Source organism: Meleagris gallopavo, chromosome 8 (genome assembly GCF_905368555.1).
Source record: "Meleagris gallopavo chromosome 8, MGAL_WU_HG_1.1, whole genome shotgun sequence".
Lineage (NCBI taxonomy): Eukaryota > Metazoa > Chordata > Aves > Galliformes > Phasianidae > Meleagris > Meleagris gallopavo.
Genome location: NC_139411.1, coordinates 21,663,634 through 21,688,141, shown reverse-complemented (window position 1 = coordinate 21,688,141; position 24,508 = coordinate 21,663,634). Strand labels below are relative to the sequence as shown.

At 57.5% G+C, this 24,508-nt stretch overlaps 4 protein-coding genes across 11 annotated transcripts; 2 read left to right on the top strand and 2 right to left on the bottom strand.

Annotated features, from left to right (window-relative positions):
* The first annotated feature begins 12 nt into the window (after positions 1–12).
* Positions 13–2,408, top strand: PGAM1 (phosphoglycerate mutase 1). Its single transcript, XM_085229701.1, has 4 exons — positions 13–248; positions 428–702; positions 1,124–1,304; positions 1,408–2,408. The coding sequence occupies exons 1-4, from the start codon at positions 110–112 to the stop codon at positions 1,575–1,577; spliced, it is 765 nt and encodes a 254-aa protein (XP_085085827.1). The 5' UTR covers positions 13–109; the 3' UTR covers positions 1,578–2,408.
* Positions 2,409–2,871: 463 nt separating this feature from the next.
* On the bottom strand, positions 2,872–4,626 carry EXOSC1 (exosome component 1). Its single transcript, XM_085229702.1, has 8 exons — positions 4,481–4,626; positions 4,295–4,410; positions 4,141–4,215; positions 3,854–3,942; positions 3,647–3,680; positions 3,461–3,511; positions 3,286–3,370; positions 2,872–3,130 (listed from the first exon to the last, which is right to left on the bottom strand). Exons 1-8 carry the CDS (start codon positions 4,509–4,511, stop codon positions 3,024–3,026), a joined length of 588 nt encoding a protein of 195 aa, XP_085085828.1. The 5' UTR covers positions 4,512–4,626; the 3' UTR covers positions 2,872–3,023.
* Positions 4,627–4,631: 5 nt separating this feature from the next.
* ZDHHC16 (zDHHC palmitoyltransferase 16) lies at positions 4,632–9,693 on the top strand. 6 transcript variants are annotated; one of them, XM_085229695.1, is made up of 11 exons: positions 4,632–4,781; positions 6,114–6,366; positions 6,527–6,721; positions 6,940–7,028; positions 7,258–7,286; positions 7,485–7,618; positions 7,866–7,913; positions 8,494–8,579; positions 8,868–8,991; positions 9,065–9,135; positions 9,427–9,693. In XM_085229695.1, exons 2-11 carry the CDS (start codon positions 6,130–6,132, stop codon positions 9,539–9,541), a joined length of 1,128 nt encoding a protein of 375 aa, XP_085085821.1. In that variant the 5' UTR covers positions 4,632–4,781; positions 6,114–6,129; the 3' UTR covers positions 9,542–9,693. The 6 variants fall into 6 exon arrangements, with proteins under 6 accessions (XP_085085821.1, XP_085085818.1, XP_085085819.1 ...); XM_085229690.1 differs by having other exon boundaries at positions 4,644–4,765; positions 6,112–6,366; XM_085229691.1 differs by lacking the exon at positions 7,866–7,913 and having other exon boundaries at positions 4,645–4,765; positions 6,112–6,366.
* A 441-nt stretch (positions 9,694–10,134) lies between these two features.
* On the bottom strand, positions 10,135–24,502 carry MMS19 (MMS19 cytosolic iron-sulfur assembly component). 3 transcript variants are annotated; one of them, XM_085229682.1, is made up of 31 exons: positions 24,262–24,502; positions 21,492–21,540; positions 20,656–20,756; positions 19,063–19,148; positions 18,633–18,707; positions 18,003–18,072; positions 17,690–17,818; positions 17,395–17,456; positions 17,045–17,131; positions 16,662–16,736; positions 16,318–16,395; positions 15,868–16,006; positions 15,302–15,456; positions 15,012–15,090; positions 14,621–14,746; positions 14,237–14,318; positions 13,787–13,884; positions 13,349–13,489; positions 13,005–13,160; positions 12,678–12,777; positions 12,430–12,532; positions 12,260–12,334; positions 12,000–12,126; positions 11,818–11,918; positions 11,682–11,738; positions 11,385–11,571; positions 11,175–11,257; positions 10,923–11,087; positions 10,780–10,839; positions 10,572–10,672; positions 10,135–10,497 (listed from the first exon to the last, which is right to left on the bottom strand). In XM_085229682.1, the coding sequence occupies exons 1-31, from the start codon at positions 24,347–24,349 to the stop codon at positions 10,470–10,472; spliced, it is 3,063 nt and encodes a 1,020-aa protein (XP_085085808.1). In that variant the 5' UTR covers positions 24,350–24,502; the 3' UTR covers positions 10,135–10,469. The 3 variants fall into 3 exon arrangements, with proteins under 3 accessions (XP_085085808.1, XP_010712907.1, XP_019473282.1); XM_010714605.4 differs by lacking the exon at positions 24,262–24,502 and adding an exon at positions 21,973–23,636; XM_019617737.3 differs by lacking the exons at positions 10,135–10,497; positions 10,572–10,672; positions 10,780–10,839; ... (1 more) ...; positions 11,175–11,257; positions 24,262–24,502 and adding an exon at positions 21,973–23,641 and having other exon boundaries at positions 11,411–11,588.
* Between the last annotated feature and the right edge of the window lie 6 nt (positions 24,503–24,508).

Genomic DNA, 24,508 nt, shown 5'->3' with positions numbered 1-24,508 from the left:
GCCTGCGCGTGCGCGCCTCGCACTGCCCGGCGCGGGGCGGCGCGGGGCGGGTCAGTCGCGCGCGGCGGCGGCAGCGGGAGGAGCGCGAGAGCTGAGTGCCGGAGCAGCGATGGCCGCCTACCGCCTCGTGCTCGTCCGCCACGGCGAGAGCGCCTGGAACCTGGAGAACCGCTTCTGCGGGTGGTACGACGCCGACCTCAGCCCCGCCGGGCAGCAGGAGGCGCGGCGCGGCGGAGAGGCTCTGCGAGGTACCGGCGGGCCCCGCGTTGAGCGGGCGGTGGGGCGGGTGGGGAGGCTGCGCCCGCCGGGCTCTGCGGCGACCATCTCGGGGCGCGGCGGGGACCGGCGGTGCCCGTTATGCAACAGCGCGGCCTCGTGCGGCCTCTGACTCCCCCAACTCCCCCCTTCCCCCCCCCCGCCTCCGCAGACGCCGGCTATGAGTTCGATATCTGCTTCACGTCGGTGCAGAAGAGGGCCATCCGCACCCTCTGGAACGTGCTGGACGCCATCGACCAGATGTGGCTGCCCGTGGTGCGGACGTGGCGCCTCAACGAGCGGCACTACGGGGCCCTCACCGGCCTCAACAAGGCTGAGACAGCCGCCAAGCACGGTGAGGCCCAGGTGAAGATCTGGAGGCGCTCCTTCGACATCCCCCCGCCGCCCATGCAGTCGGACCACCCCTTCTTCAGCACCATCAGCAAGGTAAGGGGCTGCCAGGAACCTGGGGAGCCGTGTGGCCCAGGCCTCCCACGCTGCCCTTCGCTCTCCGGTTGCAGCATTGGTGACAGGGGCTGGACTGAGGCCATCCTATCCTCTCCCTGCAGAGGATGAACCCCAAGGGATGGCACGGAGTCAAGGGGAGATGTTAATCATTAGTCCCGTAGCCAAAGCTTGGGTGTTTGCTCAGCAACAAGCACCGTGCTATTGCTCCCAGGCAGGTCCGGCAGCTGGAGGCAAATCCCAAAGCACTTTCTCGTGGGTGTATAGCTACAAGCCAGTTCCACTCCTGTTCTCAGTCACTGTTCTCAGCACTCGGCCCCTGGTGGTTTTCCGTTCTGCGTGACTGCTGGTGTAGCCCCCGGGGGTGCTGGACTGTGGTGCAGGTGTGGTGGTGTTACTGCAGGATCGTCGCTATGCTGACCTGACAGAGGACCAGCTGCCCACATGTGAGAGCCTGAAGGACACCATTGCCCGGGCCCTGCCCTTCTGGAATGAGGAAATTGTCCCACAGATCAAAGAGGGCAAGAGAGTCCTTATTGCGGCCCATGGCAACAGCCTGAGGGGGATTGTCAAGCACTTGGAAGGTACGGCAGCTCTGCACGTTGCTTGGGACCCCCCACTGCTCCAGCTCCACACAAGCAGGGCTCTCCCTTGCCCTCCCTTTGAGTAACCATCCTCTGTTTGCAGGCATGTCAGAAGAGGCTATCATGGAGCTGAACCTGCCCACCGGCATCCCAATTGTCTATGAATTGGACAAAAACCTCAAGCCCATCAAGCCCATGCAGTTCCTAGGAGATGAGGAGACGGTGCGCAAGGCCATGGAGGCTGTCGCTGCTCAGGGCAAAGTCAAGAAATGAGGCAGGCGTGCAGACTAGCAAGTAGATGAGTCCCCTCTGTCCCCACCCCTCTGTGCACACCCCACAGCTGTAGGAACTTGGAGCTGCAGAGCTGGAGCAGGGAGCAGCTCCCCAGGACTAGGTCCTTACCCTCTGCACCAGGCTCACCTCTGCAGGCAGCCTGGGAGCTGGGGGGTGAGGGGCTGTGTGCACAGGGGTCTGGTGTGAAAGGGAGTCCTCGCTCTGCCAGGCAGCAACTGCAGCCCTATGTTGTGTGTTCCCAGCCCTTGGGGGATGCTCTCAAGCAATCTTTTGCCACACCTGGCTTCTCTCGCTTTTCCGGCAGCTCTTGTCACTGTTACTGTAGTTCTGTTGCTTGGTTTAGTTATTCCAGGAGCACAACAGGAGCAGTGGGATGGGGGCAGCAACCAGGATGGGTGCATAGTCCCTTTGTGGCTGTGTGGCACAAAAACTAGGATGCTTAGACACCAAATGGGTTGTACTGTGGTGCATGCTTCTGTGTAGTACAGCACCCAGTAGTAGTACTTGCAAACCCCAACCCAGCTCTACTAGCCAATGCTTTAACTTATTGCTTTTGGACAAAGGAAGGAGCGTGTTGTCTGGGAATTTGTATTTGCCATGTGCTTCCTACAGCCAAAGCCAACCCTAGTCCTGCCTCATGGAGGTGGTGTAGATGCCATTGTGTCTCCGTCCCACAAACGTGTACTTAGCACTGTCACTGTAGCCTCCCCACTGCTGCTGTAGTGAGCCTGGGCTTGCACTGGGTCAATCTAACTGTCTAGCAGTACCAGTTGTCTTGTTCCAGTTCAATAAAAGATTAATATGCAATAATTTATGTCAGCGTTTTCCTGTGCCACTGCGCCATGTGCTCCTGGGCCACATGGAGCTCCCACTTTGCCTAGCACCTCCTTTCCTGTGCTACCACGTGTCTGTGATGCAGAAGTTGCTGCTGACTTGTGGGTGCAGAAAGTGCTTGGGCTCTGCACAGTAAAGCACAGTTCTGCAATCCTTGCTGCAAGGAGTGATTCACTGTGACTCATCAGTGGTTTACTGGCTCTGGTGTGTGCCACACCTCTTTGCCTAATGAAGGGCATGCATGACCTGAGGCGATAAGCGGCACTGGAGATGAGTACAGCAGCAGCCACAGCCTGTGCTGAGTACCACTAGCCTCAAAGCCTCTCCCCAGCCCCAGACTGGGAACACACTTCCTCACCCCTGCACTGCTGTGTGAAACAGCCCCCTCCAGCAGCTCCGGAGCAATCCCTATAGGCAGTAACTGAGCAGAACACAGAGCTCTCAAAAAAGAAAAGAACATTTATTACCTACAGCACAAATACAAAATCCATCCTGCTGTTCCAGTCTCTCAAGTGTGGAGCTGCATGGAAGCTGCTGGACCGCAGCACAGCAGCCTTCCCTCCTGGGGCCCCCATGCCCCTGAGGGGGCTGCTAGGTCTGCAGGAACTGCGGCTGCACACGGGCCACCTTACGGAAGTCCTTGGTGTGTGTCTGTGGGCACTGCATCTCACACCAGCTGATAGGCACCATCTGCACCCCTGCGGGCATCCCCAGTCAGCAGGTTTCCTTCCTTTACTCTTTTTTCACATTTCCCATCCCCAGCAGCCCAAGGCTCAGCAGTGGGAGGAAAGGAGGGTTTTTGCTCCCCAAGCTGCATCAGCTGCTCCCCACATGGAGAAAGGGTGATTCCTACCTGCCTCGCTGCGTGCCACTACCACGCCCAGCTCATTCTCTGCTGTGCTCAGCAAGTAGTTGGACTGTGCATCCCCCAGTGAGATCTGGTTGGGTGTGGGTTAAGAGAAAGACTCTCTAGCCCAGTACAAACCCTCCAGGCCTGTGGGCCCTCCCAGTGCGACGGGAAAGGATACAACTTTGGCTAGAACTATGTCACCAGGGCGAAAACTCTTGTAGACTTCTACCTGTGTGGGAAGGAGCGGACAGGAGTGCATGGAGAATGCAGGTACTTCTCAGTAGGCACCCCACAGGCAGCAGAAGGATGGGAGCTGAACAGAGGGAAGCTGGAATGGTGCCGCACCCAGCAGTGCCCTGCTGACCTTATCCTTCTCAGTGGCTCGAATGTCTTCCTTCCTGGAAAAGGACACACAGGAATGTGATACCAGAGAGAGCAAGCAGGAGCTGCCCCAGCCTGTCTGGACACCGGCCAGACCTTGCTAGATGTCTCCAAGCAGCTGCCCTCATCCAGCTGGCTGGTGCCAGGCAGGCAGCCTGCCCTGAGCAGCGTGCCCCCTGCCCTTTCCTACCGTATAGTGCCACGGAAGGTGGATTTCAGTGGCGTGGAGCCAACATACAGAATGTTCACTTTGGCAAACCGGGAATTGATGCTGCACACCTGTGTGGAGGGACAGCAGGCAGTCAGTGCCTGTGCAGCGCGGGCTGGGCCCGGAGGCTTGTTTACCGCTCTGCTGCTCTCTGTTCCTGCCGCTCCGGGCGCTGCCCTCTATGAGGAGCTCTGTAAGGAAAGCACAGAGCCCCCGGCCGCAGGCACACACAGGGACACGCGAGGGGCCGTCCCACCCCCGGCACCCACCTTGCAGGTCACCACAGCCCCCACGCCGGGCAGTAGCTGCGCCTCCGCGTCCCGCACCACCGACACCACGGGCAGCTGCGAGGCACACACACGGGCTCAGCTCGGGGCCGCCCACGCCTGCCCCGCATCCTCCGGAGCCCCGCTCCGCGCTCACCCCGCCGCCCTCGGCACATTTCTGCAGGCAGCCGGCCAGCGAGGCGAAGATGGAGCCGTGCCGCGCGTAGGTCCCGCTGCCCGCCGAGGCCTCCTCCGTGCTGCACAGCCGCTCGCCTGCGGAACACTCACTCAGCGCCGGGGCCGTCCGGCCCGGCCTCCTCCGGCAGCACGGCCCCGCACTCACCGGGCACGCAGTACCGAGCCGGCGGCGCCATGTTCCGTGTCGCGCTCCAACCCCGCAAAGAGCCCTCCTCCTATTGGCTCTCAGCGGCAGGGCCACGCTATAAGCGGCGTGACTATTGGTTCGCCTTTATCCCCAGGGAGAAGAGGTGGCGCGCCGCCCGCTGGGAGTCGTAGTGTAGCGCCGGGTGACGGCGCTTCCCGGCATGCTCGGTGCGCAGGCGCGGGGCGGCGGGCGCTGCCCGGGGCCGTGAGGACGGCGTGGGCACCGGGCATGGCGGCGGGCGGCGGGGAGCGGGCGGCAGGTGGGCGTGGGCCCGAGGCCGCGCTGGATGCCGCGGGGCCGGGTGCCGCAGAGCGGGGGAGCTCGGCCCGCAGCGGAGGGCTGGGGAGGCTGCGGCCCGGCCCCGCGGCGGTGCGGGCCCCGCGGCGTGGTGCTGCCTGCCCACGGTCGGGCCGCGCTGCCCCTTCGCTACCGCCGTCCGTCACGGGCGAGGGCATCTCTGAGCCCGATGTTTTTGGTGCAGGGGCGGCTCGCGGGGTTGGCAAAGCCCACCTTCCTGCTCTGAGGGTGGGCTGGGTGCCGCCGCGAGCCGGCTGCGCGGTGCGTGTGCCTGGAGCAGGGCGCGGTGCTGCAGGGGAGCCGGGAGCAGCGCATGGAGACGTTTTTGGGGCTGAGCTGTCGCTGGTTGCGCTGCGGCGCTGCCGCCTGGCGCTGTGCCTGGCGCTGTGCGAGGCGAACGGGACCTTGGCAGGACCCCGGGGCGGCCGTGCTGGTTAATATTGATGGCCGTTGCGGCACGGAGGCCCGGGGGCCCCGACCCGGCAGATCGTTTGCCTCGTTTCGGGGCCGGCTCGGGTTCCTCCTTGCTCCCAGCACGGCCCTTGAGTGGGATGAGAGGCTCGGTGGGAAGGCGAGCACTTGGCTGTGCGTTCCTTTGCTGTCTGAGTGGCAGCACCTCGGCCTGGGGCTGCGCAAAGGACTCTCCGTCTGCGAAGTGGGGCACTGTCCTGGGAGGATCCGGGGGAGGGGAAGGAGAGGTGCTGCGGCTCTCAGTGCAGCACTGTGAGGTTGGGATAGGTATGGTGGGATGGCTTCTGCAGCTTGGTCCAGAACCTAAAGGGAAGCGGCATCCAGATGCTGCCTTCTAGGTGTGAGGAGAGGGCATGTGTATTGTCTGGGCTCCCTCATTCCTGACTCAGTTACGAAAGACTGGTGAGGGGATCCCCGTGGTTTTTGAGCGTTCCCTGCCCTGGAATGGGCTCAGCGCCCCAAGTGCCTGCGCCGTCTCTAGTTTCCTCTGAGTCAGACTCGCCGTGTCAGTCCCCATCTCCCTCCCCTCTGGGAAAGACGAGATGGGAGCAGGGAGCATCTGAGGTCAGGCGCGGAGGCCTGAGAGCCCCGTGTCCCAGTCTCCATGCGCAGAGCTCAGGAACGCAGCATCGCGGCCTCCAGTTCGGGCTCAGCGCCACCCGCTTCTGCTCTGCGTCCCGTGCAGGGTGAAGGAGGGCCCTGCCCTGCTGTGCAGGCAGGCACTTGGCAAGAGCTGCACCATCAGCACACCCAGGAGGGGACGCCCTCCCCGCGGGACAGAGGCAGCAGGGTGGCCTGCCCACACCCAGCCTCTTCCCTGCAGGTGGAGCTCAGCAGGGATGAGAAGCCGGCAGCGGATGTTTGCAGCGGTGATGCGCCTGCTCTTCAAGTGCCTGCGTCTGGGCCGGCGGCGGCGCTTTAAGCTGCTGCGGCAGGCAGGACAGCTGTGGCACTACGGGCGCCTCTGCCTCCGCTCCTTGCTCTACAATTCCTTCACCAACAGCGACGTGGTGCTTGACTCCCTCTTTGAGCCTGTCTACTGGCTGGTGGACCATGTCACCCGCTGGTTTGGTGTGGTGAGTGCCTCCATTGCTAGAGGGGTTTGGGGCGGCGAGCATGCTGCTGGGGACTCTGAGTCCTAGAGCTTGAGTTGTGCTGCTCCAGGTGGAAGGGAGTGAGAATTCAGCATGGAGCAGGTGCTGCACACTCCACTGACCCAAACCCCTTTTCCTTTAGGTGTTTGTGGCACTGGTGATAGGGTTGACAAGCTCCATTGTGGCCATCGTATACATCTGCCTGCTGCCCCTCATCCTGCAGACGTACACGCCTGCCTGGATCTGCTGGCATCTTGCCTATGGACACTGGAACCTCATCATGATTGTCTTCCACTACTACAAGGCCATCACCACCTCTCCTGGGCATCCACCGCAGGTGAGGCTGAGCCTGGGCACCAATGGGCAGTGCAGCTCGGCACTGGGGACCAGGTACAGCTGATCACTGGGAGCATCCTGTTGGCATCATTACAGGAAGTCTTCTCCAGACAGGGGCTAGGAGGGGAGGCAGGTTTAGGGGAGTGTGGCTAACACATGGGGGAGCAGGGGATGGTGTGGGGAATTGGGAGCACATCCTCTTTTCTGACCTGTGTGCAGGCTAAGAACGATCTCACTGGCGTCTCCATCTGCAGGAAATGCATTGCCCCCAAGCCGGCTCGCACCCATCACTGCAGCATCTGCAACAGGTAATGTTCCCTGGCCTCCCTACCACATCAGGTAGTGCCTCTGCTAGCTGGGGCAGGATACTTCTCCCTTCCCACCATAAGCCATGAGAGATGCGCCCCTTCCTCTCTGCTCTGCTGGCTTGTTACCTGCCTCTAGCACAGCATGAAGGACTGAGTGGGCTGGCTGCCCCCTCCCAGACATGGTGCTTGCAATTCGCACTAACATTTGTGGTGCTCTCCTCCCTCCCAGGTGTGTGCTGAAGATGGACCACCATTGTCGTATCCTTCTGCAGTACTAACTCACTGCACTCTCCCGAGGAGCCAGCCCTGCTTCCTCCTCATCTCCCTGCTCCATTTCTGTCCTAAGTCACTCAGTGCAGGGGAGGGTTCAGAGAGCCTGGCTGGATGTCTTGATCCTCATGGGGTGGGTTAGGACTAGTGACCATCACAGTTACACACCTTTAACCCTAGAGGCAGCCTGGCTCAATAACTGTGTTGGGCACTACAACCACCGCTACTTCTTCTCCTTCTGCTTCTTCATGACCATGGGCTGCATCTACTGCAGCATCAGCGGCTGGGACATGTTCCGGGATGCTTACGCAGCCATTGAGGTGAGTTTGAGTGAGATGGCCCCTCACCTGCTCCAGGAGAGGAAGTGCTGGCATACTCAGAGGCTGCCTGGTCTCCCCAGGCTGAGCTTGCAGAACAAGGCTGAACCAGCACTAGCATTGAACTGACTTTGCTTCTCCTCTCCCTCCTCCTGTGAGGTCCCTGCTGCCCTAGTCCTGTGAGGTTTGAGAGGAAGGGCCCTTTCCTCTGAGCCATGTAACTGGTGCCCTGTGTTTTCCATCCCCCTAGAGAATGAAACTGCTTGAGAAGGAGAGACTGCAGGTGGCCGCCAACCAGGTGGGACATCCCTGCTCCCCAGCTGCTCCAGGCAGCGTGGAACAGAGCTGCCCTGCAGGCTGAATCCTGCTCTCAAAGTGAAGCCTGAGGCCAGAACCAGCCCCTGTGCTTGTCTCATGAGTCACGGAGCTAGGGCTGCTAGGGCTCTGCTACAGGCGCAACCTCCAGCAGTTTTGGGTCTGATTCCCCATGTACCAAGCTTTCAGTGGCTTTGGCTGGTGGCAGCAACAGCACTGGGGCCAGGCCCACTGCTTGGCATGCTACTCAGGCTCTGCTCTCCTGGGGAAGCTGCAGCAGCAGTATGTAAACATCTCACCCTGAGCATCATCTCCTTTGTGGTGCGGTGACCTGCTCCCTGAGCTCCAGCACACTGCTTGTCACTCATATGCCAGCTCTCAAGTGGTGTCTGTCTGTCTTGTGGCTGTCTTCGGCTGCCTCCCTCTTGCCCTGGCTGTTGTGTTGGTTCTGGTGCCAGTTTTTTCTAACTGCTTGATTCCTTCATCAAAGGAGCACTGCACTCCTTGCCTGGCTTTACACTATAAAGCATTCTGGTAATGTGCCCCTCTCTGTCCTTTTTCAGACGTATTACCAGACCCCACCACCCACCTTCTCCTTCCGCCAGCGAGCTTTCCACAAGAGTGTGGTCTACCTCTGGGTCCTGTGCAGGTAATGGGGTTACAGAGGCCAGGAGGGTGCTGGGGGAAGCAGTGGGGCCCACTGCAGCACTGCTGTGCTGTCCCTTGTATGCCACCTTCCCTGGGCTAGACTGCTTTGCTCTAGCACAGACATCCCTGCCCTGCTGGCTCTTGGGCTCTTGAGAACTGATTTCAGCTCCCTGGCACATGGGATGAAAGCCATCAAACCACCTGCACTTGCTCAGGAAAACAGCCTCAGTCCCCCACAGTTACGATTCTGATGAAGACCTATGTGCAACCTGCTGTGGCTTGTCCCCAGCTCAGTAGCGTTGGCCCTGGGTGCCCTCACACTGTGGCATGCTGCCCTCATCACCCGTGGGGAAACCAGCATTGAGAGGCACATCAATAAGAAGGAGAGGCAGCGACTGCAGAAGAAAGGCAAGGTGAGCACAGCCCCCAGGGTGGGAGGGCCAGCCAGGCAGAGCCAGACTTGATGTGCATCTCTCTGGCCCACAGGTGTTCAGAAACCCCTACAGTTACGGCAGCTGGGATAACTGGAAGGTGTTTCTGGGAGTGGATGTGCCAAGGTAAAGCACAAGGGTGCTGGGATCCAGGAACCAGCCTTACAAGGCTCGGAGGACCCAGACCAATTTTTGGGCCCAGCTGTAGTGCAGCCTCCAGCTGCCTCAGCTTTGCCTAGAGGAAAGCTCTGGCTGAGCCAGCACTGCTGCAGGCACGCCTCTGCCAGGAGAGGGAGGCTGTTGTGGCAGCAGGGGGCCACGTACTCACATACCTCACTGGCACTTAACAGCCCCGGCTCTACTCTATGGTGCCATGACTTCAGCTTTTTGCTGCAGGCTTTGCTTCTCTCCCCACAGGCACTGGCTCACCCGTGTCCTGCTGCCCTCTCCTCACTTGCCCCACGGAACGGGCCTGAGCTGGGAGCTGCCTCCCTGCATGACCGAGCAGCGTGCACCGCTCCTGGCCATCTGAGGCCTGGGTGCTGCAGCAGTCCCTCCCCGCTGGCAGGGGAGCACACAGGGGACCCACTCCACAACCGTGACTCAGTTTGGCCTAAGGGGCTGGTGGAAGGCGGGTGCGCTGGCACACACCTCTTACAGAGCCAGAGCTCTGGGAAATGGAACTTTGAGGCCTGGTTGCCTGCTCTATTAGCACCTCAGTGGCTGCAGGCAGCCCTGGGGAAGGGGGCAAAGCTGCTGTTCCTGTCTAAAATTGAAGGTACTGCCCTCACAATGCACCAGTATGGGCCAGCACAAGGCCCAGTGTGGCTCCGTGACAGGGCAGGGGGCAGACGATGGCTTACCTGCCCCCTAAGCATTCCCCAGGGAGACTTTTTAAGAGCATCCAATAAAGGTGTTTTGTGTTGTTTTTTTTTTTAAAAAAAAAAAAAAAAAACGTTTGACTCTTTTCCATGGTGGGTGATGCAGCTGGCTGAGAGCAGAGGAAGTCTTATGATTCCAGCTTGCAAAGAGGAGTAAGGGCCTGCACCCAGCTCCTTCAGCTGTGTGACAGCTAGCACAGGCACTGGGGTCTCAGCCTGGGCTGCACTGAGACCCAACACGGCATTACCAAAACAGACAAGTTTATTCCTCTCACACATGGGGTGCTACGCAGAGCACCTGTGTGCACAAGCCTGCCCGTGCAGTTCACATGTAGCAAATCTGTCCGTCAGTGTCCCTAGCTACAGGCAAGCCATATGCAGCACAGCTCCTTCCCTCTGCTAGGTGCAGAAGAGAGGACAGTGGGCCAGAAGGGGCCACAGGGGAGGTGCTGCCTGCAGGTCTCCATTCTCCAGCCTCAGTGCTTCAGGCAGTACCAGGCTCCAAGGGAAGCTGGGTCCGCGGCATCGACAGGGTCCTGGTCAGATTGTCAGTAAGCACAGGGAGGGGATGCAGGGTGCTCACCTGCCCGGGCTCCCCACCAGGAACCTATGGAGACAGAGACTGCCATCAGCCATGTCTTAAACACATTGACTCCCCTGCAGCTCCAGCCATGCACTCACCATTCCCCTCGTGCAGCTACTGCCTCCTTCCGCACCAGCCTCTTCTTGTCATCCAAAGGCTTGGCCAGCGCCCGGATAACTCGGGCCTTGTATGGGAGCAGCTGGAGGACAACTACTGCTCTCAGCAAGAGCCCTCCAGGGTGCTGGCTGCCCCAGCCATGGCTGGGACCCACTTGCACAAGGAGGAGCAGGAAGCAGGAGCACTTACCACTATTGTGGGCAGACTGGTGAGCGCATGGGCACAACGCAGGGCAGCGATGCGGACAGCCTGAAAGGAGACAGGAATGAAGGATGGAAGGGGCTGGGACACAGGAGAGGGGTGTGTGGTGCAGAGGACAGGGGTGTACACACCATGGCAGGGCTGGAGGTGAGGCTGAGGAACTTGGTGACCAGTGTGTCGATATGCAGGCTCATGATCTGGGGGGCTTCGAGCAGCAGCGGCTGGAGGCAGCTCAGGGTGGAGAGCTGTACTACACGGTCTGAGCAGGACAAGGCCTCAAGCAAGAGGGAAAGCAGCTGTGGGTAGAGAGGCCACAGGAAATGTGAGTAACCCTGCTGTGCAGCCTGCACTGCCGTAGTTCCCCTACTGAGGCCAGCTCTCACCGTGGGCAGTTCTGTCACCAGCACAGGCTTGGGAAGATGGTTGAGCACATGGGATAGACTCTTCAGGTAATTGGCCTTCACATCTGTTGCAGGCAGAGATGGTCACAAGTAGCAAGGGGAACCTTGCTACTTGTGAGAGGGGACGCTGGCTCAGATCCCCAGGGTAAAGGGGCACTAAGTGGGGAGGCCAGGCTGGGGCCAGCTGCTCACCGGCACCAGCCCCATGGAAGCCTTGCACCAGCTTGGGCACGTTGTCAGTGAAGAAGCGCTGGCGGAACATGATGCGCACGTCGGCGTGGCAGCCCTTGTGCAGCACGTCTGGGGACTCAGCCATGAGCAGGGAGAAGCCATCGGCTGCAGTGGGGCCCAGCTCCACGTCACTCAGCAGGCCCAGCAGCTGCGAGGAAGAGAGCACTGAAAAAGGGAGCCATGGCAACTTGGGTTGCTGACCAGAGGCAGGGGGAGCAGGAAGCTCCTTCAGGAGTGCCCAACCTCACTGCTGCCTACCTTGTCTGTTAGATGGGAGCTCAGGGGGTGGTAGCGCAGTACCAGGGCTTTGGTCACCTGTGCAGGCAGAGCAGAGTCAGCACCACACAGCTGGGGCACCCCAGGGCTCTCCCCTCCCACCACAGACAAGCCTTACCCAGAGCAGCAGGGTGAGTGCCTGTATTCGGTGAGGCCCTTCTGTAAGGCCAGGCTCCATCCTGTTCACTGCAAGTTGCAAGATCTCATCCAGCTGCTGCCCTGGGAACACAGAAACGGGAGGTTGAGTCATTTCCCTGCCAGCCCTGAGCAGGGACCCTCAAAATCTGTTTGCTCCCTTACCTGCTGGGTGCTTGTTTACAAGTCCTGCAAAGCACTTGGAAGCTGTGGTGGCTGTGAAGGGACAGCTGCAGGAGCAACTCAGTGCCAGCAGTTCCCGGAGCAACCGTTCCTGCTGTGGAATTACCACCTAAAAGAGACAGGAAGTGTGTTACAAACTAGGTCCACAGCTGCTCCCTTTCTCTGCCCATGGAGCTCGCTATGAATCTGGAGAGAATGGTGCTCAGTCAAGGCTCTTTCTACTCTTCTCCTCACCAACTTACATTGAGGGGTAAGGAACAGACAAAGGCCATGAGGAGGGCAACTAGGCGTCTCTGTGGCTCCAAACACTCCCCATCCTGTAGGGGAAGAACAGCACTCACGTCACCGTGATCCTTGTTGGCAGCCTCTGCCAACATCCTGAGTCCTTGCCCAACTAAAACAACCCACACACCTCGAAGGGCTGGAAGGAGCAAGGAAAACTGTTTTGGGGCAGAAAGGAGACCTCTCCATCCAGGAAGAGAGGCACCACATGAGATACACTCTGGGCAGCCAGCCTAAGAGAAAGGAGACATCGCAATGTGCTGCTCTGGGAGCGTCACCAGAGAACTCCTGAGTACCTCCTCTGTGGAGCAGCAGAGGGGCACGCAGCCTGCCTTCCCCACGAGGCAGCATCTAGCATCCCACACCAGCACTACTCACTCAGGGCTAAGGTGAGTGGTGGCAGCGCTGATAACAGGGACCATGGCAGTCAGCACCTCCTCCTCCAGCAGCGCCTTGCTTACCAGTGGGTGGCTGCTCTCTGCAGACAACGGGTGGAAAGGGAAGTGGTGGAGCCCACTGGCACTGCCCAGAGGCAGGCACAGAGCCCTGTGACCCACATGTCATAGAGCACTGCTGCTCTGCCTCTGACCAGGGGCCCGCAGTGCCCGCGTTTGCCGTTGGGTGGCAGCAGCAGCGTTCTTTGCTGGACCAGGGAGCCCAGCGCACTGCTGCTGTTCTCTCTCCTGCTCGAGCCGCGATGCTTACCTTGTGTGGCAGCCTGAACGGCCATAGCCAGCAGACACGGCACCACTGCCTGGTGGTAGTACCAGCAGCCCTCCGCGTCCTGCTGGCACTGCAGGGCCACACGGTGCAGGCTCTGGCATACAGAGACTATCTCTCGGGCATTCCCGGCCTCACTCCCTGTAGGGCACATTCAGCATCACATCAACTGCCACTGCACCCACTCCCACATCCACACCACCATTTTAGGGCAGCCATCAGGTACACGGCCCCATTTACAGGACCCAGGGGAGTCAGCAACACAGCCCTCCCTCCTCATCTCCTGAGGAGTGGTGCTGCACAGAGCTGCCTGCCGCCAGCTGTGTTACCTTTCTGCACATTCCGGAGGTGCTGCAGCAGGACAGGGACAGTTTCCCTCACGATGCTGGTGTGTGTGGACACGGCTGCCAAGGCCTGCAGGCAGCGCTGCTGCAAGGAGTGGAGATCCCGGGAGCTCTCTTCCTCCCGCTCTAAAGAGGAAATGCAGCTCAGAGGGGTGTTGGGATGGCTCCCAGCCCCCCCCCTTGCAGTGCTCAAGCTGGAGTGTAGCAGCACAAAAAGACTGGCCCAAGCCAAGTCCAAGGCATCCTGTCCTGTCTGTGACTGGGCAGCTCCTGCTGTGCAGGCTACTTGTGATCCCCAGACACAGTACAAGCAACACAGCACGTGTGCTAGGAATTCCTCAATGAGAAGAACCATATGGCACAGTCCCTCTGTTTCACCCCAATACCAGAAATTTAATCCCTTTGCAAGGCTGTCAGCCTTACCCGACTGCAGCTCCTCTCCGAGCCTGGGCACCATGCGCCCAGAGAAAACTTTAGGGTAGGCAGGAGCCAGAGATCCAGCTGCTTCCATTGCTGCTTCACTGCCAGGAGGGAAGAGAGCAGGAGGGGTGATGTTAACAATGCAAACTCTGGGCTGTTTGTGCATCAGCAGCAAAGACCTGGGCCAGAACGTACCACCAGAAACCCATTTCTCAGGATTCTGCCTTTTTCATCCTATTGGCAGTAGAGTCCCTTGCTTTGATAGACCCACACTTTCTAATTCTGATTCCAGAAACCACCTGGCTTAACCCTTTGCTTCTACACACACATGGTCTCTACTTTCCACAGTTCCTTTACCTCCACCCAGACTAAGCCCATCTCTGTAGCAGAGCCAGGGTCGTGTTCCTCTTCCCAGAATATGGGTGACTGAAGCAGTGTCAGCCCAGCACTCACCTGCTCTGGGAATCTTCCTCATGAAGAGCAAGCCGGACAAGATGATCCACAACCAGCTCCAGGTCAGAGGGAGACAGGAAGCCTGGAACAAGAGCCATAGAAGAATTATACCCTTGGCCAAAGGCTAAGATCCCAGTGTTCTGGCCAGCATCCTTCCCTCTTCTTGTCCAGGCTATTAGCAATGGAGCATTACACAAACTCCAAAGGTACAAGGTGCCCAGCACAAGCAGGCAAGATAAATCAAGTGTTCCTGGTGCTCACAGATTGAATAAGAAGTACTGCCACCCCTCCTATGCATCCACATGCAGCATAGGCAGCTGACCACAGCTACCAGAGCAGAGCAACACCTCCCCTCTGCCTCCCCAGGGGATGTGAGACACCAACCTTGCAAAGAGCCCAGGACAGTCAGTGCCCTGATCCCGACCAGCTGGAGCTGCACGCTGGGATCTGTGAGTGCTGAGAACACCACAGAGCAAACTGTCTCTTGGAGCGACAGCAGAGTACTCTCATCTGGAGACAGAAGTATGGAATCACTGCCAGCATCTCACTGTCACAGCACAGCCACCACCACAGCACCAGACAGACACTTTCTGATGCCCTGCCAGTTCACATCCAATCACACAAAATCCCTGGGGCAGGCTGCACACACAGCCACCCAAGTCAATGAACTTTTCTTCTCTGTCAGCATAAGGGAAGGCAACACAGTGCCTGAAGCTTCCAGGGTCACGCTTAAGGGAGTCTGGGCTCCTCCAGAAGAAGGACCAGCAAACCTCACCTTCTTCTATATGTCCCCACTTCTGCTGCAACTCCAGGAAACCCAGCAGCATTTCCAAGATTGTCCTTCTCTGGCTGCTCTGCAGGGATACAAAGGTGTAACCCAACTCTCTGTCATTGCTACATCTCAGCCCAATGCCACAAGGCCAGGAGGTAACAGGGGTACCTACCGACAGCCAGGGAAGGACACCCACTATAGCTGATGCCCTCTTCCTCTCATCAAGCTGGACAGAGTCACAGGGTGCACCCAGCCCTGCTGCCTTTGACCGCCAAACCCAGGGTGCCTCTCACCTGTGAATGCTTGTTGTACTGCTCCAGTAGCAGGGGAAGGATGCTGTGGGTGAGACGGTGGTAAGTGCGGAGGGAAGCACTTGCTGCTGCCTGCAGGAGTTTGGCACTTGGCCACACCAGCTTCATGTCAGGCTCACACAGATGGTGCCTGCAATCTGAGATAGGATTGGCATTAGCCATACCGGCATACTGCCTCACGTGCAGGGCATGGCTGATATCTGGACTAGGATGTGCTGCTGGGACACAGCTCTGAGCTGTAGTGCAGCCTCCTAGGCAGAGCTGCTGCCCCCAGTTCCAGGCACACAGCAAAGCTTTGGACATCCTACTGCAAAGAGAGGGAAACAACTCCATTCAGTTTGTATTTCCTACTGTACCCTCTTCTCCCTCCTGCAGCTGATACTCTCTCAGAGAAGCCAACACTAGCTGTGAAAGCCAGAAATAGAAGAAACAGGCTTCAAGGAGAACGTGAGGGCAGACCACCTCCTTTGGCTAGGAGGATGCCTGTAGGTCTGGCAGTGCCAACAGGCCACTCTGTTCAGAGATGGGCAGGTCTCCCTGACAGCTACCTTGCAGAATGCTGCTAAGGAAGGAGTCCAGCAGGTCCTCGGCATCTGAGCTGAGCACAGAACGGGAGAGACAAGCAGAAAGGGCGTGCAATGCAGAGAGGCACTCTGCCTCAACCTTCTCACTCGCTGTCTGGAACACCTGCAGGAGATGCCATGGGGTAAGCTAAGCTCAGTGCTGACCCCCAACCACAGACTTCATGCTCCCAACATGGGCTGAAGAGGCTCAGGTTCCAGTATTGCTTCTTGTGTGCTTTGAACAAGCACACCCAACAAGCCCCTCAGACACACTTAGGGGTAGCCTGTCCCCCTCAACCTCTTTTCATCTGGGATGTCAAGGCCACAGGTGGAGGTTGGTGGGAGATATGGAGCTCTACTGGTTTGGCTGTGAACTCCTGCTCAGGAGGAGTCCAGCTGTGCTGGAACATTTCTTAGGGGCTTTGCTGCACTTACCTCCCTGCGCAGGGATGACCAGAGGCTAGGGAGGAATTCTTGTAGCTCCTTTTGCCCATAGATGGCACAGCAAGCAGTCTGTAAACAGGAGCCAAAAAAAAAAAAAATCAGTGCCAGTAGAACAGAGAGCAGGGTGCTGCTCACCCTGGCAGGCTCAAGCTGGACTGCGTGAAGCACTCAGAGGAAAGAGTGATGTAGGCCTAACTAGGATCCTGGAAATTGCAAGCCAGGCTCTGAAAGGGAGAGTCTTTGGCTGCCAGATACAGGAGAGGAGCTTGACTGTGGTTGGCTGCTACTGGCACTGTCCAGCTGTGGGCTGATGGGAGTGATGGATGCCTCCTTACCAGAGTCTGCAGGGAGTCAAGCTTGGCACTTTGCAGGTCTGAATCCATCTTCTCGATGAGCAGAGGGAGCAGGAACTGCAGAAAGAGATGATTAAGACTCATCCTGCTCTTTGTACCACTTTGTCCATGGCCCTGCAGGGCTGCAAGCTCAGCCTTCTCCAGAAGAGGCAGAGGTAGAAAAAAAAACATGCAACAGGCAGCACCCTCCACATGTCCAGCCCCAAGGACAGGCAGGACACAAGGAGTACCAGGACACAGGCGTGCCCATGCACAGACTCCTGGTCCAGTTTTTTACTTCCTGCAGAGCTGCTCTAGGAGTTGCAGTATTATGAAATGCAGCCTGTGCTCAAGTGTGGTGCTCAAGAACCCAAACTGCTACCTACCTCAGCAAACTGTGGTGTGGAGGCCAGTACAGCTCGGAGGCTAAGGATCAGATCTTCTCTCTGGATGCCATGTGGGTCGTTGGGGGGCTGGAGGAGAAGTATAGAGAGCAGTTCATGAAACATCCCAGAACAGCCATCAGCTGAGGCTGCATCATCTCATATCCAGCAAGGCAACAGCAATGTCAATCTCCACAGCCAGTCTGGCATCAGCCTGGATACTATAGCTAACAACACAAGAGTACCCAGGCTAAGACTCTTGCCCACCCGCTCCTTCCATTCCCTGGAAGGAACACGAGACCCTGAGAAAACACCAGAAAGAACAGGCTATAGCATGTAGCAGACTCACTCACTGGAGTAAAATCAATAGGGAAGTAGCAGGATGTCACTTCAAACAGCTCCTCCACAAAGGGACCTGGAAGTAGAAAACGAAGAGGGTGACGTAAGATACTGAGCAAGAGGGACACAACTGCCAAGCTTAGCATCTGTGACAGGCTGGCTCTACAGCTCCTAAGTCATGTCAGACACAAACCTAGTCCCGCTTGTGCCCCAAGGGCCATCCCTCCAACAGCTCAAAAAGAAAAAAAAAATAATAAAAAAAAATCAACACATCTCTCACTCAGTTCTGCACAGCAGACACAGGCTCACCCAGGGCATAGTTCCTGACAATGAGATCACGCACAATCTGGAAGGCCACCATCAGGTTGCGGGGATCTTTCTCCCCATCCATCACCTGGATGAAGCCGAAAGTGAAGTCAGCACCCAGGCCCTTCAGCTCTGCAGAAAGAAAGTGCAGGACAATCAAGTTCACCAACACTGCATGAAATCAGCACTGCTTCCCCAGCCGCACAGCCCCTTCCAGCTTTCTCCAGGCAGTGCCAGAAAGCGCTCTGAGCAGCAGAAAGCAAGCCATTCTCCTAGCCCAACAACCCCAGAGTGGTTCTGGCATCTGCGCCCTCACCTTCTTCCCTGGTGGCCATGAAGTTGGTGATGATGCTGTAGACTGTGTAGCGATCCTGCTGCAGCAGGGACTGGAAGGAGGAGCAGAGGAATTAAAACAAACCTCCAGTACATGCAGCATTGCTACCCCACCACCCAGGACTATGCATATGCCCTTGAGAAGCAGGCAGGGCCCCTCAATAGCTCCACTGCTGCTTTCTGGCATGTAGATTCCATTTACCATGTGGAGGGTGTACAATTGCACCTGAACATGATTGACTGTGATTATCACTGAAAGAATACACTGTTACAATCACTCCTGGGCCACATGTGCTGCCCAAGGCCTTCCAGAATAAACAGTCCTAAGATGGAGCAGAATTTGGGAACTAGGGTCACTAAAACAGTCCGGAGAACAGAGCAAAGGAAATAATCTTCATAAGGCTGACAGAAGAGGGGACAAGAGCCAAATGGGAGCCTCATCTGTCTTCTGCCTCTTGCTCTGCAGTGAGCCATGCTGGCTCTGAGTTCTGCAGGAACACTGCATTGCTGCTGAAGGATACGCTACACTGCACTGGTGCAGAATGCTGGCAGACCTTCCCCAGACACAGAAAATATGAAACAGAGATAGGAGGATGAAAATCACATTGCTCACCTGCACGTGCACCTCCTGGAAGATGGCTTTGAGCACAGAAACTGCTAGCCCTGGGGCCAGCGCCTCACACAGGCTCTGGAAATAGGAAGAGAAAAGCAATAGGAACAATGAATGCACAGCAGCCACCTGCAGGATCCTCTCCTACCCCAGGGGGAGTTTGTTACCCTCACAGACAGGTAGGAAAACCATCAGTGCTGTCCCCAAGGGTAGCCAGAGAATCCTTGCCCCAGAACAGCAAAAAGTCATGGCAGCCTCTACTCCTCTGCAGGGGGCACAGCAGAAGCACAAGGCAGGGCAATGCCACAGAGCCGTAAGCCCAGCTGGGCTCTGCTCCACAAACTGCTCTAAGTCATAGCCACGAGTTGCATTTTCCTCCCAGCATCACCCTGCAGCCATCCTCACACTGTGAGCCGAGGAAGCATGAGCTCACCAGTGCACGCAGACCCTGGAGCACTGAAGGGATCATGAGGTGATGATCTTGCAGCCGGTTCTCATAAAACAGGACCAGGTGCAGAACTGTCAGAAACAGATACCAATATTCGTTAGCCCCTGGAGCCACAGCTGCATGTTGAACAGTGAGAATGCATCATTCACCACTGTGAGAGGAACTGAACACCACCGCATGCACCCACCTGGCTCTCACACCCGCCTCCTCCTCCTATGGAGCAACCCACTGAGTCTGACCACAGCAGGGCAGCACCCACTGCCGAAGCTCAGGTGCTGGGGCTGCCTGCGAGGCATTCACCCTGGCCTGTCCAGACACGTGAGTGCAGACACAGGCAGGGAAGCAGCAGACGCCTGCTTGGCCGATGCTGCAGGATGTTGTGGGGTGGAGCAGGAGCCCCAGATCGCCCACGCTCAGCTCCACAACACGTTCCCGGCCCCTGAGTCATGGCCACGGGCGCCTGCACAGCCCAGCCTGGGGAGCGGCAGCAGGAAGCAGACTGGAAGAGCCGGCTGGCAGCATCCTGCTCCCACAGCTGCTGCAGAAACTCGCTCCCCGGGAGGCAGCCTGACACAGTGCTTGAGAAATGGACTGCGTGAGGAGAGCCACGAAGAGATAGGCTGGCTGGGATGGCTCTCCTCCTGTGGACTGACTCTGCCCATCCTACCTCCAGAGCTGCTAATGACTCGGCTGTAAACCCAGCTCACTCCCCTGACTTTGCCAGGCCTCATGACAAACCTCTCCACTTGTTTGTTCCTCTAGAGCCACCCCATCCTTACCACAGTCATACCTGACTCCAGCTACACCAGTAGCTCTTTGCACAGCTACTCACAGCCTTGCCCAGTACTAGCCCAAGATTTACATCATCAACATCAAACCAAGCACTTGCTGCTTTCCCCCTTCCTCTTCAATCACCTCACCTATCAGCTATTTCCCCCGGGCTCTTGCCATCCTGCTGGCACAGGTTGAGCAACCTACCAGCAAAGCCCCTATCCAAAGTCATTCTGGAAACTGTTTCCTTGCCAGCCAGCTGCTTAGAGGCATATAACACAGCCAAACCTTTCTCGTGCTTACATGTACAGGGAATATTCCTCTCTCACCCCAGCCCTCTTCTCCCCTCTCATCCTTATGGTGACTTCCCTTCCACCGCAGGCCACAGAGATCCCCCAGAGTTACCTAGGCAGGCCTCAGGGCTGTGGCATGACTCGCTTTGTGAACGATGGTTTTTCTGCAGTGAATCACCACCCAAGGATTCTGACATTCAGATGTGTCCCCGAGGCTTCCCACGCAGCGCTGAGCATGCCTGAGTGCAAAGCACCCACACATTGCCAGGGGCACCAGCTGCAGCACCTGGCCTTGGTACATTCAGGGAGTAGCCTGAATTGTCTTGTGAAGGTGGCAAACAGAATGCAACGTGGGGCCCCACATCTTTCTTGGACTTTGACTCATGAGAGATACGCACAAAGTTGCCATAGTGCTAAATCAATTCCTTTGCCAAATGCAGGCTAGACTCTTTCAGGGCACAGGCTTGGCCCCCGACCTGCTCACAACCATTCCAGAATTCATAGCAGACCTTACCTTCCTTCTCCTGGAGCAAGGAATGACACTCGAGCAGCACTTGTGACAGCAGTTGGATGCCTCGCCCTCGTGTCCGTGGATCAGTATTTTCCAGGCAGAACCTAGCCCACACATGGCAAAAATCCAAGAGGCCTGATGTGAACAGGGATACCCACGCAGGAAGTGCACCCCGAGCAAACACATTATAGGCATGAAACAGAGCTGCTCTCTAGGCAGGGGGACAGCAGCACGGTGCTGCCCGACTAGCACACAGGGTAGGAGATGACTCCTGCTCCCCTAACAATGCTGCTCACAAGCACCTGGCCTCACACAGCCAAGAGGCCTCTTCTCAAGCCAGGCCAAGGAAATTACTCTTGCATCATGCTCTGCAACCAAAAGTCAGGCTCTCGAGATCACAAGAGATGAAAAAGGGCAAAGCCTTCTACAAGGTGACAGCTGAAAAAAAATGAGGTTCCCCCAAGTCCCAGCCCATGACAGCTCAGAGACAGAAATAAAGCCAAGCGGCAGTCAACTCATGACATGGAGCAGTGCAACCGTGTGGTCAGGCAGCTCCTGCTAGGGAGTCTCAGCTGCAATGTGCTCTGCAGCTCACTGCTTGCCGCAACACCTTTCCTCAGTCCCAGGAGGGACTTATGGGCCCCCTCTGCCCTGCGAGGGCAACATCCAGTGTGCAGACAACACACTTGTGGTGTGTCTGTGTGCCTGGTGGTGCAGAAGGCAGTTTGCACAGGACGAGCTGTCAGCATGCACGCTTTTCCTTCTTGTTGTCCCTTATTATGGGAACCTCTCCTGCAATACCCTTACACGACGTATAACATGTACACAGCTTTCCTTACCCCAGGGCTTCCACAAGCTGCAGAATAGTCCAGCTTCCATCTTTCACTCCTGGAGAGAAGAGATAAAGAGGGTAAACCAAAGAGACTCCCAGACAGTCACTGAGGCAGAGGGCAGCTCCCTCAGTGCTCTGTAGGGGACAAAAGAAATCACACTCTTAACAAGGCAGTGGTTGAGCCAAGCAGCCCAGACATTAACAAGCACTCAGTTTCCATCATCTCTACACTGAGCAACACCTGCATAAACTCCCTCCAAGGCAGAGAGCACAGAGAAATGTGGTTTTGTGGTTAGAGTACGACACAATGCTGGAACTGCTGGAGTGCACTTGCAGCTCTGACTCAGACACTCTGGCCAGGTTGCTTCACTCACCTGCAGCTGAACTGGGGGAAGAGTCACTCCCCAGGAGGCTTTGGTGAGGATCTGCTGCATCCTACAAAAGCCCAGCAGAAGGGCCCCTACCTCCACAGCCAGTGTGACACTCACCCAGTAAAACAGCTCTGTGTGCCTCTGGTCCCCAGGTTTCACCATCTTTGCGCAGGAGCATTCGCCTCTCTGCCTTGCTGAGGGCTTCCCTACCCAATTGGTGGGGCATCCACCCACCAGAAAGCCCAAAGGTTTCATCTGGGCCTTGCCTCAGCTAGTGTATCCTGCTGTTGCAAGCATTTACTCGCTCTTCCTAAAGCAGTTAGTTCCAGTATTAAGTTGTGCTGTTCTTTGGAGAGACGTCTCTGGGGATGGAAGAAGGGATGACCACATTTTCTGTTAGCAAGCAGCCCTGGCTCCAAAGATGCACTTCCAGTTCCAGAGGGGAGAGGGATAGGAGGCATAGCAAGGAAAGCCATGAGGAAGAAGGAGAATCCAGCTGGCTGCAGGATGGACAGCACAGGCTGAAGAAGAGGTGCCTCAAATGAGACTGTGAGCTGCTGGCAAAGCCTCTTGCAAGAAAACAGGAGCGTGGTAGCAGCAAGCAGGCACTGTGCTTGAGCACAAAGCAGAGTGCTCCTTCACACCTAGGATCCCACCATCTCATTCCAGCTTCTGCAAGCTTGCGACTTTTACCTCTGCCATGGTGCAGAAGGTCAGATACACACTAGTCCCACTAGCTGAGCAGTCAGCTGCTCTACACTTTCAAAACCTGAATGCAGTATTAAGACAAAGGTGTTGGTGACCTCACTAACAGGAAAGAGCTGAAGAGCAATGGTCTGGCCACAACCAGCCACCCATGTTCTTGTGGCTATGAACCCCCTCCCTCTACTCCAGCAAACTTGTCAGATGTCTGCTTGATTTTGCTGTGCATAAGCGAAGTACACGAGCCCAGCAGCACGTAGAGCAGCAGCAGCACACAGCACAGCTGAAGCGCGAGCTCAGCTCCAGCAGGACCAGTTGTTGTGCACTTTGCATCCCAGTAAGCTCCCCTTACTGGAAGAGCTGCCTTTCTCTGGTGATGTTCCTAGAGCATGAGGCTAAACAGAAGCAAGCAATTTACCCTTTGCTGTATTCTTACTTGAAATCCACCTTACGTCTCCCCACTCCTTTATAATGTGTGTGCAGTAATTCCCAATGATCACAATGGCTTTCTCTAATAGCATCATCCCTCTCTCCACACATCTTTAATAAAAACAAACTCAGCCTTCTCTGACACATGCTGACCTACGCAGCCCAAACTGCCTGTGACAGCACTAAGCTCCCCCTCCTACCTGTCAAGTTACACTTAATTTAGCACTCAGCAGCACACGAAGGAAGCTCAACGTGTTTCTTCCAACAATCACACAAAAGGCGGTGAGGTTAGGAAAAAAACTCTCCCTTCACTCAAGGATACGTGCTGTAATTTAATACTTTCTGACACATGACTCTATGCAGGGTCAGAGACAGCACAGGACGCCTGTCAGCCCCCTCGCCTTTCAAGGTAGGTTTGTCACAAGTGCCGTATGGCTGACGGGAGCTGAGGGACAGCTCTTCTCTTTGTCGGTCTATGAAGAGACAAAGATTTCTCCGGGCACTTCTGTAACATGACCACAGATGACAACAGCAATGTAAGGTTATCTTTCCCTGCCTCTATCCGCTCCCTCGAATAGTTTCCAAAATGTGCCAAAGCCACCATCCAGAAACAAAACGCATCCCCTTATCCTTAAAAATCCTCTTTCCAGAAGCTACAAACCCTCTAACATAACAAAGTTACCAAATCGCTGCTCCAAGCGGAGATCACCCACGGGAACCAAATGCCTCAAGTCTTGCCAGGGAAGGAGAAGTCACAGAGGAGCCGTCAGAGCACAGGCCCCAGACCCGAGGGCCGGAGCAGCCAAGCACAGCTGCACGTCCCAGAGCACCTCAGACAGACCGCGGGCTGCCTTATCGTCGGCAGCATCTCCCGCCGTGCCCATGCCCCCAGCGTCACGGCTCGCAGCCCCGCGCCCTTAAGTCCCGCTCCCCTGCCCAAGCCGGCCCCATCCCGTGCTCTGCATCGGCCTTACAAAATCCGAACTCACCCACAGCCCTCGCTCCCCCAAACCCCACATCTACGCGGTATCGCTCACCCCGCCTCACCTCGGCTGCCACCCCGCAGTCCCTAACCCTCCTGCCCCCCACGCCCCCTCCCAGCAGCGCCTCACCCCATGCCCTGCCCGCGCCACCAACACGCAGCGCCGTACCCCGAGCCACGTGGCTCCCGCACGCAGCCCCGCAGCCCCACCCCGCGGCCCCACGCCCCGACGCCCTGCCCCGCCGCCGCGCCCGCACCCAACCCCGCAGCCTCGCCCAGGCCCCGCCCGTTACCTGCCGCCAACTCCGCGGCGCGGCCGTCCTGCTGTCCGGTCACGAAGTCTCGGACGAAAGCAGCGAGCGCCTCGGCGCCCGCCGCCATGACGCCCCGCTCCCAGGGCAGCGACCGGCACCGTTCCCGCCGTGCGCACGCGCAGCCCCGAGCGCCCACGGCACATGCGCGCGGCCTCGGCGCCCCTTCCTCATCTCGTCCCCCCCAACCCCAGGGAGGGGTGGTGCCCCGGGGGGCGGTACCAGCGCC

Excerpts from the sequence above, each read along its gene's own strand:
- PGAM1 (XM_085229701.1), top strand. The coding sequence starts at position 110 with ATGGCCGCCTACCGCCTCGTGCTCGTCCGCCACGGCGAGAGCGCCTGG. Across the intron at positions 249-427 it reads CGGCGGAGAGGCTCTGCGAG|ACGCCGGCTATGAGTTCGAT; the intron begins GTACCGGCGGGC and ends CCGCCTCCGCAG. Across the intron at positions 703-1,123 it reads TCTTCAGCACCATCAGCAAG|GATCGTCGCTATGCTGACCT; the intron begins GTAAGGGGCTGC and ends GTGTTACTGCAG.
- MMS19 (XM_010714605.4), bottom strand. The coding sequence starts at position 22,081 with ATGCCCCACCAATTGGGTAGGGAAGCCCTCAGCAAGGCAGAGAGGCGA. Across the intron at positions 11,739-11,817 it reads CACTCACCCTGCTGCTCTGG|GTGACCAAAGCCCTGGTACT; the intron begins GTAAGGCTTGTC and ends CTGCCTGCACAG. Across the intron at positions 10,673-10,779 it reads CCAGTCTGCCCACAATAGTG|CTGCTCCCATACAAGGCCCG; the intron begins GTAAGTGCTCCT and ends GTTGTCCTCCAG.
- EXOSC1 (XM_085229702.1), bottom strand. The coding sequence starts at position 4,511 with ATGGCGCCGCCGGCTCGGTACTGCGTGCCCG. Across the intron at positions 3,681-3,853 it reads ACCTTCCGTGGCACTATACG|GAAGGAAGACATTCGAGCCA; the intron begins GTAGGAAAGGGC and ends GTCCTTTTCCAG. Across the intron at positions 3,131-3,285 it reads AGTGGCACGCAGCGAGGCAG|GGGTGCAGATGGTGCCTATC; the intron begins GTAGGAATCACC and ends GGATGCCCGCAG.
- ZDHHC16 (XM_085229690.1), top strand. Across the intron at positions 6,722-6,939 it reads CTCCTGGGCATCCACCGCAG|GCTAAGAACGATCTCACTGG; the intron begins GTGAGGCTGAGC and ends ACCTGTGTGCAG. Across the intron at positions 7,029-7,257 it reads CACTGCAGCATCTGCAACAG|GTGTGTGCTGAAGATGGACC; the intron begins GTAATGTTCCCT and ends CCTCCCTCCCAG.